This window comes from Rhipicephalus microplus, chromosome X (genome assembly GCF_043290135.1).
Source record: "Rhipicephalus microplus isolate Deutch F79 chromosome X, USDA_Rmic, whole genome shotgun sequence".
NCBI classification, from domain to species: domain Eukaryota; kingdom Metazoa; phylum Arthropoda; class Arachnida; order Ixodida; family Ixodidae; genus Rhipicephalus; species Rhipicephalus microplus.
This window is the reverse complement of record NC_134710.1, coordinates 328,423,933-328,437,647: the sequence shown is the minus strand read 5'-3', so window position 1 is coordinate 328,437,647 and position 13,715 is coordinate 328,423,933. Positions and strand designations below refer to the sequence as shown.

Genomic DNA, 13,715 nt, shown 5'->3' with positions numbered 1-13,715 from the left:
TGAATAAAAGAAGCCAGCCAATGCCTACTCTTGAAAGATGCCTGCGGCACGAGCCAGAAACTTTGTGCCCTTCTCTTTCCCTCCTTCCTTGTTTCCAATGGAGGCAGTAACTAGGGATACTTGTGGTGGCCGCTCGCAACACACATGTTCGCGTGTGCACAATACCACCTTCAATGCCACAACACTCTAGCCTTTTGAAAACAAGAAGGAGAACGTGGTGCCATTCCTTGGCAAGTAATGAAAACTCAAGGCAGGGTGGGTACAATAGGATAGCGAACGTCGCCACAGGCATCTCTCTAAAGGAGAGGTTGGCCAGCCATAAGGACGCCATTGAAACAAGTGCACGGCAAACGTTTGTAACCTTGTTGAGTTTATAAACTGGAAAAGAAAAAAAATGACAGCATATCCGTGGGGTGAATGATAGAGACTGGGGCAAAGCTGGGTCTGCACGTCGCTGCCGCGCCGCTTCGGCCTTTCGTTGTCGTACTGCAGGATCTTCGCGGCAGGCTTCTAACTTGCGCGCCCGCACGTGGGGGTCCCTTCTTTGAGCACGAGGCGCCGCTGCCCTGCGGGCACGCTGCTCAGCAGCCTTGTCTATCCTCTGTCGCCAAGTCTCTGAATGCGTGCGTGCCAAGACAGCATTTTTATTGTACTATAGAGCTCCCCCTGGCGTACGGCATTGCCGAAAAACACGTGATCATTTCTCTCTCCTTGCGTACATGTGAGGTCAATCCTTCTTTTCTACAAGTCATGTCCCCTGGTGTCGTGCCATTTGCATTTTTCAGCGTATAGTACAAGTGCCGCCCTCTATGGTCGGTTTTAGGAAGGGGGGTTACCCACAACGGGGACGCACAAGCCACATCATAAGGAGCTTCGTCTCTAAAAAAAAGACATGGCTAGAAATAGCAGCCAGATCGAACATTTCCATGTACTGATGGCAAATACATGCACAGCTTATGAATTTGTTGGTGCCATGCCTCTAGAATCGCTCAAGCAACACATTAGAATAAGCATAACGCTCATTTAGGAACATGCTCCTGAAAAATTTCTTCTAAGGAACTTAAGAGTAAAGGAAGCACAACAGCAATTTTACTACCCAGTTTCCCCTCCCCTCATGGGATTTTCATAAGTCGACTGGTGAAGTATTACAGCAAAGCTGTTTTACGTGTTGCCAGGTGGAGCACTGTGGCTAGCTTGCAGTGGTGTTATCGACAGGAATGAAGAATGGTAGTGTCAAAGGGGAAAGAGTGAGGCAGTGGTGTAAAGGTGTAGCTGCAGTATGACGTAGAGCACTGTGAGAAGTTGGGGATGGTGAGGTGGTGCACAACCTTCATGATGAAGGTGCAAGTGGAAAGACATTGTAGTGTAGCGCTAGTGGTGGCCAGCCGGCTAGAGAAAGAGATGATGAGCGCCGGTGGCTTGTGGCGCGAGACGTCTAGAATGTTCGTGGGCTTTTAGCTGGTTGGACGTCATGGGCGTTGCTCTTCTTCGGCAGCTCGCTTTTTGTATGTCTCGTCTCTCGTCCTTTCATTAAACCAGTGACGACGGCATGTCTACGTCAGACGCTATCACGTCGCTACAAATTGGTGACCATGGACTCACGGACAAGCGACCGACAATACGCAACTACCCCTGAGCTCTGCGGCCATGTTCCAGCGAGCACAAGCTTGGCAGCCCCAATTCGACCCGCCACTGCCACCATTCCGGACCTCTCGCCTAGAGTCGTGTTTCGGGGAGTTTGTGGCGGCCTTGCATCTGGACCTAAGAGTTCATTGGTGTATCACCTTCCACATGATCTTAAGCACTGCCTCACATACTTCTCCTGGAGCCCTCGCCCTAACAATGACCTGCGAAACACCGTGCTCAATTTTACGGCATCAAACATGATACTTCTCTCAAAACCGATATAACTGCACTTGGCTCATCACCATCTAGGATGCCTCCCGCACTACAGCCGGTTCAGACTGCTCCTCTGCCGACACTAACTGGCCAAACAGGTAACAGAAACCAACCTTCCGTGCCAATCGACCCGTCGTACCAGAGACCCACAGCCCTAAAGTCCATGGGGCTTGTTTCCTGCATGCCGAATATGCCACCTCTCAATCACGGATTCGACGCTGGCCATTGCTTTGTGCTACGGCGGATTCACTGCAGAAACATACTCAGCTGTACTGTTCGCCTTAGATGCTTCGACGATAACAGCCGCGCCAGCTCATCCAACTGCAGAGCCCATGCCTGTACCAACACGTGCGGAAGCCTGTGACACGACGCCCGCCATGGAGTCAGAGCCCGCTGTCCGGCCTCATGCCATCAGTTTTCCCAACACACTGGTGTCGGCTGATGAAATGCTTGTAGGCTGTCAGCCGGACCGCGAGTTCTCCTCCTACACCTCAAAGGGCAGATAGGGTTTTCGAGACCTGCCTGCGAAGATTTCCGCTCACCTGTCTGAGGAGCCAGGTCACACACCCTGTCACCAATCCACAAAGCAGGTACCAGCCAGTGTCGTGGACAGCTATTTTGCATTGCTCCCACCTTCTTGTGAAGACAGGAGGGGCCGCATCACGTCTATGCACAGCGCACGTGGTCTGTCCAGAACATGCATTCCGCTGTCGCAAGACGCACCGTTGTCGGCACTCAATCAGCTGCAGCACGCTACGCTTGGAGCGGCGTCGGCCTTGGCGTTGGTACAAAGTTCACCACCACAAATTTCAACGTACCTATCTGCTTTGCTCGCTGCTAGCGACGCGCAACCATCGAGGTCCTTGCCCGCTGCGTGGTTTCCAATGCCACCCACCGGAACCATCGGACTCCTTCGTACGTCTTTCACCCTGATGACATTCGGACTTCGTTCCAAGTGGACACTACAAGACCTGCCGCACATGTATATAGTGTTTATGTTTTTTTACACATTTTACATTCTTTTTTTATCGCATAACACGCTAGGTAACACGCTAGGTAACACGCTAGCCCTTGTTACGTTGCGCTAGTGGTGGCCAGCCGGCTAGAGAAAAAGATGACGAGCGCCGGTGGCGCGAGGCGCCTAGAATGTTCTTGCGCTTTTAACTGGCTGGACGCCACGGCCGCTGCTTCACTTCGGCAGCTCACTTCCTCCTGTATGTCTCATTGTTTTATTTAACCTGCAACGACGGCACGTCAATGTCGGACGCTGTCACGTCACAACATCGACAGCACCTACGTGAATGGACAGCAAAATAAGAACTGTGTAAAAATGGAAAGTGTGGAGAGAGACCATAAATCCTAGGAAGAGCGTTGACATCTGCAGTTGGTCATACCGCAGGATGGAACAGAGAGGGCAGAACGCAAATACAGTTTCGTTGATCATAAGAATGCTTTGGCCCCATGAATTTGTTAATTCCCCACACATCCTTCCTTTCTCTTAATCGTGTCTTCCCTGTGTCAGCCTTCCAATGCTGACATGCGTATACATATCCCATACAGCCAATGCCAGCGGGCCAAATGTGAAGCTTCGTTGCTTTGTTTGCATAGTGTGCAATAAACTTGAAAAGCTTGCACTAAGTTGCATAGTGCTTGAAATGGCAAAAATGGATGATGCTGAAGACTAATCTCGGGGCTTCTAGGCCTTAGCTCAGCGATGCAGGTTCCAGATTGCTTCTAGGTTGTTAAGATTTAGCTAGGTGTTGCTAGGCTGTTTCTACGTTGACTCTCGGCATAGAGAGGAGGAGGATTGGAGGAGGAAGAACAGGGATCAGCACAAGAGAGATTCGAGTTAAACCACAAATAATGACAGACACGACACGGTTGTCCCAAATCCAGAGATGGACTCTCTTGCAGAAACGAAGCGTTCACACCTTTTGTAGATCTAACGGGTGTGTCGTCATTGGTGTAGGCTTTCCATCGCTTCAGGGTCTTTCGCTGTTGCTTTACCCGTTCTCCAGTATTCTCTCATTGTATGTACATGGGGTCTTTGGCTCGCCATGGTTTCTTCACAGCCATTTGTTGGGACAACCGTTACCTCCACTTTTAGTGGATCATTGTTAAGTAGAGCGATTTACCAAATTTTCGTGGCACATACCTGTTTATGATGATAATAGCTTTTTGAGTTGACTCGCAAGGGATGGTTTTTTAAACAGATATTCCGTTAAAATTGAGTCAATAAAAATAGCCAGGCTTCAGACGCTGCAGGAAAGATCAAGAGTTTTCAGGAGTGCATGGAGCGATTACTCGGTAGCAATGTTTCTATACCCTATTAAAAAAGTGTTTCAGTTCCCACTTCAGGGGGATATAGGTTAAAGAAAATGATGTTTTTCTTCCAAACTATGCTTAAAAGCTACTTCCACTTGAAAAAGTCAAAGCACTTATCCAAGCTAAACACATAGAAAAATTGTTGTGATAAAGGCATAATGCCTGTACTTATTTCCCTTATTATGAACTGTATGAGAATCATGATTGTAAGTCTTGTTCAGACGGTGGGCTTTCGAGCACAAAGACAAAAAAAAAAAAAAAAAACAGCTCCAGCTGAATCAGTATAGGCTCAGTGCCCAACTTTAACTACAGCTCAGACAAAGGCCACGATTTTATATACAAAGATCTGACAGATGAAAAGTTGTTGTCAAAACAAAGTCCTAAATAAAACAGCGCCTCAGCAGCAAATTTCGGTTCCTACACTGAAAAGATGCACTCCATCAATGAGAGAATCAGACCTCTTCCGCAGCCATCCTCCGGGGTCATCAATGGCCACCAAAATCAATGAAGTTTGTTAAACAGCATATTTTATTGATGCGAAACATATATAGCACTAACATTGAAGCACTGCACAGAGCCTTGAAATGGCAACAATTGCAGTCTCTACAACAAAGACAAATTGTAAAAAGCACTCTTGTTCATGTATACTTCGCTATTAACATTGCTGTACAAGTTCAAAAACTAACAAAAAACAACTGTCCATTGAACAGAACAGAGTAGCGCACTGTACGACAAGTAATAATGACAAGCAAATGTGATACACACTGAAAAATAATAAATAAAATTGAACAGATGGCAAATCAACAGGTTTGTTAACTACAGAGCATTTTTCAAGTAGTAGTCTATCTATATATACCATTCTGACAATGTATGCTTGGAACACGTAATTGAACTAAACTGAACCGAATAATCCTTTTGCGTGAAGTGATACCAAGTACACCTAACACATGTAGCATTTCTGGGTTGCAAAATGTCCTTAAAAGTGGGTACATCATTGCTACCCCTTATGTATTAGAAAAACTGTCACCTTAGTTTCATAGTTTCTTTTGTTTATATTTAAACTTCCAACCTTACGCACAACCGGGACATCAAAAATATGCACAGCAACAAAAACCGCATGACTTGCTGAAAAGCTCACAAAGTTCTCGCATAAGTTTCACATAAGGGATGTCTAAGCAGTAAGGTTGAAAGAACATAACAAGGTATGATGCCTGTCTATGCCCATTGTTTCTGGAGAATGTATGATGGTAGTTTGTGCTTCATTGTGGCACCTGGCATTTTTTTTCATCACCAGTGCTAATCCACTCCCTGTTAGAGCATCGCACAAATTGCAAGAACAATGAATGGCTACCAAATAGCTAACTCATCGCTCTTTTATACCCAGCTATTATGTAGTTACTAGAAACTGCTCATGACACTTTGAATTAACGAGGTCTCTTAGAAAAGTATTCGAGCTTATTTATTTATTTTTTTTTTTTTGCAATCACCTGATGAACATAAAACAAGCGCGCTTGCGTCAGCCCCCCTTAAACCTTTGGGCGCATGCGTGAATTTTTTCCTGCCTGCCAACAGCGTCAGTCGCTGGCACGCAGCGTTTGGGTAAGGCAGTGCGCAGTGCTCTCGTTGGCTTTTCATTGCAAAGAAAATGACAGAGCGAGTGGAGCATCACAAACAATTCGAAAGATCAAGACGGTTTTCGGTGACCAGGCTATGGGCCGCACAAAGATTAAGAAGTGGAACAACCGATTTAAAAACGCCCGCACATCGATGGAGAGCGAGCCATGCTCCAGTCGGCCATTGACATGCTGAAATGGCCAGGTCATTGTCAAAGTGAACGCTGTGATGATGCACGGCCATTGTGCAACTATCTGGAAAATTGCGGAAGACGTGGGCATCAGCACTTTCTGCACATTCCAATATGACCGAAGATTTGGCCATGAATAGAGAGAGAGAGAAGGAATGAACTTTATTAAAGGCCCTGAAGGAGCCTAGGCACCCCTTAAGGGGGCCCGCTCGGTGGCTCCGGCCATGTGGGGACTGGGAGTCGGAGCTTACCAGCCACCTTTTGGGCCTTCTGAACGGCCTGGTATTGAAGGGGCCTGTAAGGACTCCTGAGGTGGTTGATAGTTGCGGCAAAATTCGTGCCGAAAATGCTCACGGTGGAGCAAAGCAACTTCGTGTTCAAGTCTCACAAGACATGCTGGATTTCACAAGCAGCGACCCTGACTTCATGAACACCATTATCACTGGTGACGAGCCATTGGTGAACGGGTACGACCCGGAAACCAAGTCCCAGCCGTCACAGTGCAAGAATTCCACGTCACCAAGACCAAAGAAGGCCCGCCAAGTTTGCAGTAAAGTCAGTGATGCTGAGTGCTTCCCTTGACTCCCGCAGTGGGTACAACACAAGTACACACCACAGAATCAAACAATCATCAAAGAGTACTAGAGGGATGTCCTCCATCGCCTACGTGATGCTGTGGGCGCAAGAGACACGAGTTGTGATCAATAAGAAACTAGCGCATCCATCACAACAATGCTTCTGCACATTCCTCACACTTGGTTCAGACTTTTTTGCCGAAAGTCAGACTCCTGTAGTTCATCAGGCTCCTTACTCTCCTGATATCGCCCCCATGCAACTTCTGGCTGCTTCCCAAACTCAAGAGGACATTTAAAGGAGAGTGATTTCAGACAAGGGAAAACATTATGGCTTCAATGACAGCTGAGCTAAACTCCATTCCGAAAGAGGCTTTCTCAGAGCGCTCCCAACAATGGCAGCACCGCTGAGAGAAGTGTGTGGAGTCCTAAGGGGAATACTTTGAGAGTGATCAGGTTTTCAACGCTCCAATTACGCTACTTTTTTTTTCTTCCACCAAACGTCGGATACTTTTATAACAAACCTCGTATTGTAAAATCACAGTAAAAAAGTACCAACTATAAGATGCAAGTGTGAAGTAAAACTAACAAAGAAGAGACCGCAAGCTCATTTACTAGAAGAACGAACAATATTAAAACCAGAAGAGTTTCATGTACTCGTCAAACCATTTCCCTGACTGTGCACACAGATGTCAGGCAGTGATGTTTCACCTAAAAAGATGCTATGCAGAAACAGTATAACACTGAGTGCACATATGTGCTGTGCATACAATTTCTGCCATGTTGAATATGATGAAATAAGGACAATTTAGCATTAACATTAGCTAGCCTACCCTAGAATCATAAGCAAACAGCAAGATATTTGTTGCACTTTGCATGACATGTATTGAAATGAGTGTTTCTCTTGAGAAAACACAAGACAGCCTCTTTTCCAGAGAGCTGCACGGCTGAATAGTGCCACAAGTAGGTAGTCTGGCTAGCTTTAAAGGGACACTTAAGTCAAATAACAATTTGCGTCAAAGTGAAAGCTCAATCTATGACAACATCTAGAACAACAATACCGTATTTACTCGTGTAATGAATGCACTCGCATAATAACGCACCCCCAACTTCAGTCATCAAAATTTGGATTTTTTCTTCCGTATAATAAACACACCTCCTATTTATTTATTTATTTAATCATTTACCCTCAGGGTAAACAGACATTACAGAGGGGAGTGGTAAAAACAACAAAACAAGTTTGTAAGTGCAAGAGGCAATGCAATGTTTTTGGTTATACAACAGCAGATTGAAACAAAACAAAAGAAAGAAAGAAATGAGAAATATCAAAATGGCATATAAGAAAATAGAAAGATACATTCTTATAAAAAAGATAAAATAACATTTCTAAGTATACAATGAGCATTGTTACACTTCAGTACAACAGGTACAACAAATACAACAGGTAACAGTGAAATCTTATTTTTATAAATGTATAAGGTGAAATACTATGACCAGGTATTCAAAGAATTGGTTAATACAGTCACAAATGGGTCACGATCTGAAATTGTTACAAACGATTCAAGAAGGCAATTCCAATCACGTGAAGTGCGTGGTACATATGATTGTCGAAATGACTCTTTGAGACGATGGGATGCCAACTTTATGAGCGTGATCTAAACGACGAGAAATATTATGCGGTGGAAGGATTAGTAAATCACGCAAGTATAAGTGGTGATATATTTTATGGAAAAGGGTTAAGCAGATCATAGTACGACGAGAAGCAAGTGAAGGTAATTTAAGGGTAGGTTTCATTAGTGTGATGCTCGCGTTTCAATCGTAATTAGCTGTTATGAAGCGAACAGAGTTATTTTGCACCATTTCTAACGAATACACCAAATTATGGTGGTATGGATCCCAAACAGACGCGGCATATTCAAGTTTAGTACGAACTAGTGTTTTATACAACATCAGCTTGACAGAAGAAGGTGATTTGATGAAGTTACCATGAAGATATCCGAGCATGCGATTAGCGTTACAAACAACATAGTTAATATGAGTATTCCATGTTAGGTTGTTACTGATATGAACTCCGAGGTACTTGTATGAGGTGACACTGTCTAATTATGTGTTATGTAAGTTATAAGTAGGTAAAGTGGTGATCTTTCTTGACACACGCATGAATTTACATTTTTTACTGTTTGATTCCATGAGCCATGTGTTACACCAATTAAGGACAGCAGTGAGGTCAGAATGAAGAAGGGCGACTTTCGCGAAAAGTTACGCAATCATCGGCAAAAAGATGAACAGATGAGGTGACGCAAGATGGCAGATCATTAATATAGATTAGAAAAAGAAGCGGACCTAGAACGGAGCCCTGTGGTACACCAGAATGTACCGCACATTCCACAGAATTAATTCCATTAGCGAAAATGAATTGTGAGCGGTTAGTAAGAAAACTTTTAATCCAAGTTACAAGGCAGGGGTCAAGGTTAAGTAGTTGTAATTTAAAAATGAGCAGTTTGTGGCACACCTTGTCAAAAGCTTTGGAAAAATCGAGGAAAATGCAGACGGCGAGCAAGCTTTTGTCAAGAATGGTGTTTAGTTTATGCACAAAAAGTGTTAATTGAGTTTCGCAAGAGTATGATTTGCGAAATCCATGTTGCGATTGACAGAAAAATGAGTGTGACTCTAAAAAATTTGCTAGGTGAGAAGCCAAAATGTGTTCTAATATTTTACATGGTATACTAGTGAGAGAAATGGGTCTGTAGTTTAAGGGAGAATGCTTATTACCCGATTTGTGGATTGGAACTACCTTCCCGACTTTCCACTCTGATGGGAGAACACCGTCGTTGAGCGACTGTTGAAAAATTTTGGTTAGTATTATGGATGAATAACAGACAGTATTTTGGAGGAATTTGACGTTTATTTGATCGCTACCCGGTGCCAAGGATGGTTTCAGTGACTTAATATTGCTTGCGACATCATCGTAGCTGAGAATGACAGGAAACATATGATCGTGGTGATATGGTTGCACATGGGGAGCGTTGGTGGTGGTGGGTAAAGAAAATTTTTTTGAAAAAACATCATTAAACATGCTCGAGCATTGGTCGGTCGGTATAGCGATACCGCTAAGATCATTAAGTACTATAAGATCACTTTCTTGAGGATTGATCACTAGCCAAAATTTTTTAGGGTTAGTCTTCAACATTGTAGGTAAGGTGTTGCTTAGAAAACGATCTTTGGTAACTTTTAAGGCCTGCGCGTATTCATCAGCAGGAAGCTGATGAATACGCGCAGGCCTTAAATAAATTCATCCGCTGCAGTCCCGCTAACCAACACTGGCGCCTCCACATCCGTTGGCTCTCTTTCATTTTTAATTACTTTGCCAACCCCCCACAACCCCTTCGGCTCGCTCCCCCCCCCTCGCCCATTGCCACGTGCCTATTGCTTTTCCTACTATCTGTGCAAGGCACCTCCCCCGTCTTAACCATGCTCCACAGCGGTGGGGGTTCACCAGTGGTGCCAGTGTAGAGATATGTCAGCTGATAAGCACACAGAGAGCGAAAGTCACCAAACTGCCCACACCAGCCAACGTTGGTCGCTTCCTGCGACCCCCCCCCCCCCTTTTTTTTTAGCTTACTTTCTTTCTTTTTCTTCACTCTGTCCCTTCATTCTCCGTTCCCCCGTGAGTGCATGCTTTTGGGCACTCCTTGAGATCACAAGCAGATACCACAATTGCGGTTAGACGATTGCCAGAAAAGATGGTCACAAAATTTGTGCACGGGCGGCCCGGGGACAGCTTGCAGAAGATAGCGCTATCAACCACCAAAGATGAGTAAAGTGCAACAAAGAAGCTGTTTCCAAACAGTGTTTGCGTATCTAACTTGCGAAAGGCTAAGAAACCAAACTTTTTCTTGCATTACCGCATTTTTTCCTTCTCCCGAAAAAAGTTTTCATAAAATTTACCCCATGTAATAAACACACCCTCCAACTTTTCTCAGATTTTTCTAGAAAAAAAGTGCATTCATTACGCAAGTAGATACGGTATTATCAACAGTAGCGCCCTACTTACCGAGAAATTAAAGTAAATGTATGAGAACACATGTGCTGTGCGTAGGATATTCCCAAATGATCCCGATGACGTGAGTGGTACTGCCTAAAATTAATCACTAGTAATCGAACCAGCAGCACTAAATAAACAATCTTCCATGCATCAAGAGGCATAATAAAATGCTGCTTGTTAATTTCTGTTTGATTCATGGAAGAAAGAACCGCCGCATGTTACCATCAGAAAAGACGTGAGTGGTTCAAAAATTAAAATTTTTCCTGGTTAAACTGGACACGTCGTGCCATGTAGTAGGGCCCAGTTGAACCAAGCACATCTGCAATCTTGAAGGCCACGGCAGGAAATTGTTCAAAAGGTGTTAATGCTGCTGTGGCTCCCACTACTTTCGTTCTGCTGCTACTAGTGTCAGCGGCTGTGCAGTAAACCAGGGCAACGTTGTGCATGGCCACAGTGACTCAACACGTACCGCTTGAGGTGGGTAATTTGGAGTGTGCTATCCTGATGTGGACCACCAAAACCATAATTTTGTTTTAAAATAAGCACTTTCTAGGAATAAAAGTAACACTACGAGGTTTCTGGGCAGCTACTAAAACAATCAACGTCGACTTGATAGTTGCCTTTAGTGTCCCTTTAACACTTTGGATAAGTCTTTCAAAGCCACACTGAACAAGGAAGAGACCGATGGGATGGAATTCTAAGCACAGGTAACAGAGAGGTAATTTCCTGCTTATTTTGTGGCCATGCTCTTCAACAGCTCACAACATTCTTTCTCCAGCTTGGCGATGTTTGCGTCGACCCTGCAGAAGAAATTAAATTACCAAATGCAATACCAGTCACGTAAGTCACAAATATTTCTCAAAATCTACACTTAAAGGTACAAAAAAAAAGGCAATAACAACTTAAGTTACAGTGACAGATTAAAAGAGCCTTGCAACACTTTTTCAGCATGGTCAGAAAACGCTGCTAACTGGTATTTGAGGCTCCTGAGAACACACGAGCCAAACATTATTATATCCCAGCATGCGGCTTGGAATTTCTCAAAGTCAGCTAGAAATCACTCCCCCTTTCTCTCGACAATGCCATAAGCTCAAATGACCGTCCGTCCACAGCCGTTGGCTGACTTCAGCATCGTGAGCTGCATAGTTAGCGCGGCCTCCGCGGAATGCTGACACGTACCTATGTGCATGCTCACGATCGCACTGAAAGTAAGGTGCACTTGCGAAAAAAAGAAAAAAAAAGCGCTTATATTATTAATGGTGCTTACAGACAGATGCATCTTCTTCCTCCCTTGTCTTATACTCCCTTCCCCTCCCTCCTTGTGTACCTTTCAGCGTGCTCGCTGGTACGAAAAGAGAAAGCACTTGAAGCGTGCAACAAATCCCTATAAGTCTCCTTGTACTTGATGGATATTAAAAATAGGCTCGCGGCATTTGGCCTCAGAAGTATATACACTTAGAAACAGAGGTACTCCGCAAGGAGCGGTCATTTCCGTCCTTTTATTTAATATCGTCATGAGCAAACTATCAAGGAAGCTTGCAGCAGTACCACACATAAGCCATGCACTATACGCGAATGATATAACAATTTGGTGTCCAGGAGGTTCAGAGGCTGCTGGGGAACAAGCTCTCTAACGCCAGGGCCATAGCCCATTTTACCAGAAAGACAGAAAACATAATTAGGTTGATCATGAGAGTTTCCGGTAGGAAAGGCGGAATAGGGCAGGACATGCTTCTTAGGGTTCATCATACTTTTCTTAAGAGCCACGTGAACTGTATAGTATGGGCTCTTAATTAGACACAATCAGAAAAGAATAAGATAGATATACTTATGCGCAAAAACATCACGAATTTGCTCTGTATCCCAATAACAACCAGTACGGAGATGCTTTTTAAGTTAGGGTCCATAATACGATGGATGAGCTAGCAGAAGCACAAAGGATGGCATAAATTACCAAATTATCCGGTACCAAAGCAGGAAGGGACCTGTTAAGTGCCGCAGGCATGCAACCTGGCGTTAACAAAGGTGAGGCAATTCAGCTTGACAATCATGTCAGGGAATCATTCATTGTTGACCCATGCCGAAGAAACATAATACCACAATTAAACAAGGGTCGAAGGCTCGCGAGGGCAAGAGCATTCCTAAAGAATCTGATGAGTACAGAAGCATTCGTAGATGCAGCCTATCACGAAAATGCTGGCAGATTTTCAGTCGCTATCGTGGACCACAAAGGAGACCTCTTGTTCACCTCACTTTGCACCTCAATGGCAGAAGTAGCTGAACAGGTAGCAGTGGCTATGGCGCAATTAGATCCTAAACGCACCACCATTTACACTGACTCCCGAACTGCTGTGAGGGCCTTTCCATCAAGTCTAGTCTCAAAAGAGTCAGCTAGGGTCTTTAAAGGCAGGTCCATGCGAGATGAACTTCACCTCATCATCTGGTTTCCGGCTCACTTAGGCTCGGACGTAATACTGGGCCGCCCGAACCCCAATTAGATCGGATCGTGCGCAAGGCATACCTGCCAAGTTCAAGGATTCTGAATCTGGGAGATTTTGGTAACGAGGAGAAGAGGGGGGGGTGCGCACGGCACAAAAAAACAAAACAAGGACATACAAACAAACAAAAAAACATCGCAAACAACAAAAGGGGGTGGGAGGTGGTCTCACTCGCAAGCGCCAACATCAGCGTTGCAGTCTTATAGTGGCTAGGAGTGGCCAAACACACGAGGGTAGAGTTTTTCACTAAAGTGAAAGTCTCAAAGGATCAACACAAGGAGCATAATGTATTTCAGTCACGACAACGCGCGTGTGTCTTCCTGGGAAACACGTGAATGGATGAGACGGCGCAGCTGGCTGCCTCAAAAGCGCGGGTCAAAGCTTTGCTCACTACTAGATTCTTTTGACAGGAAACCCGTCTTGCCCCTTTTTATTACCATAGCAATTATATGAACAGTCCAGGCTAAAACTTGCGCCATCTTATACATCACTAAGTAGGTAGACATTAGGCAAAATTTCAAAGATTGTGAAAAAAGGAGCCCAAGTGTATAAATGAGCGCACACAGCTCTGC

At 44.6% G+C, this 13,715-nt stretch overlaps 1 protein-coding gene across 3 annotated transcripts in view; it reads right to left on the bottom strand.

Moving 5' to 3' along the window:
- Positions 1-11,107: 11,107 nt before the first annotated feature.
- LOC119161269 (inhibitor of nuclear factor kappa-B kinase subunit alpha) overlaps positions 11,108-13,715 on the bottom strand; it is a 103,957-nt gene continuing 101,349 nt past the window's right edge. For all 3 annotated transcript variants that reach the window (XM_075879621.1, XM_037413658.2, XM_075879620.1), the window contains exon 19: positions 11,108-11,445. In XM_075879621.1, the coding sequence (XP_075735736.1) occupies positions 11,376-11,445 (70 nt within the window). In that variant the 3' untranslated portion in view covers positions 11,108-11,375. The remainder of the gene's footprint in view (positions 11,446-13,715) is intronic.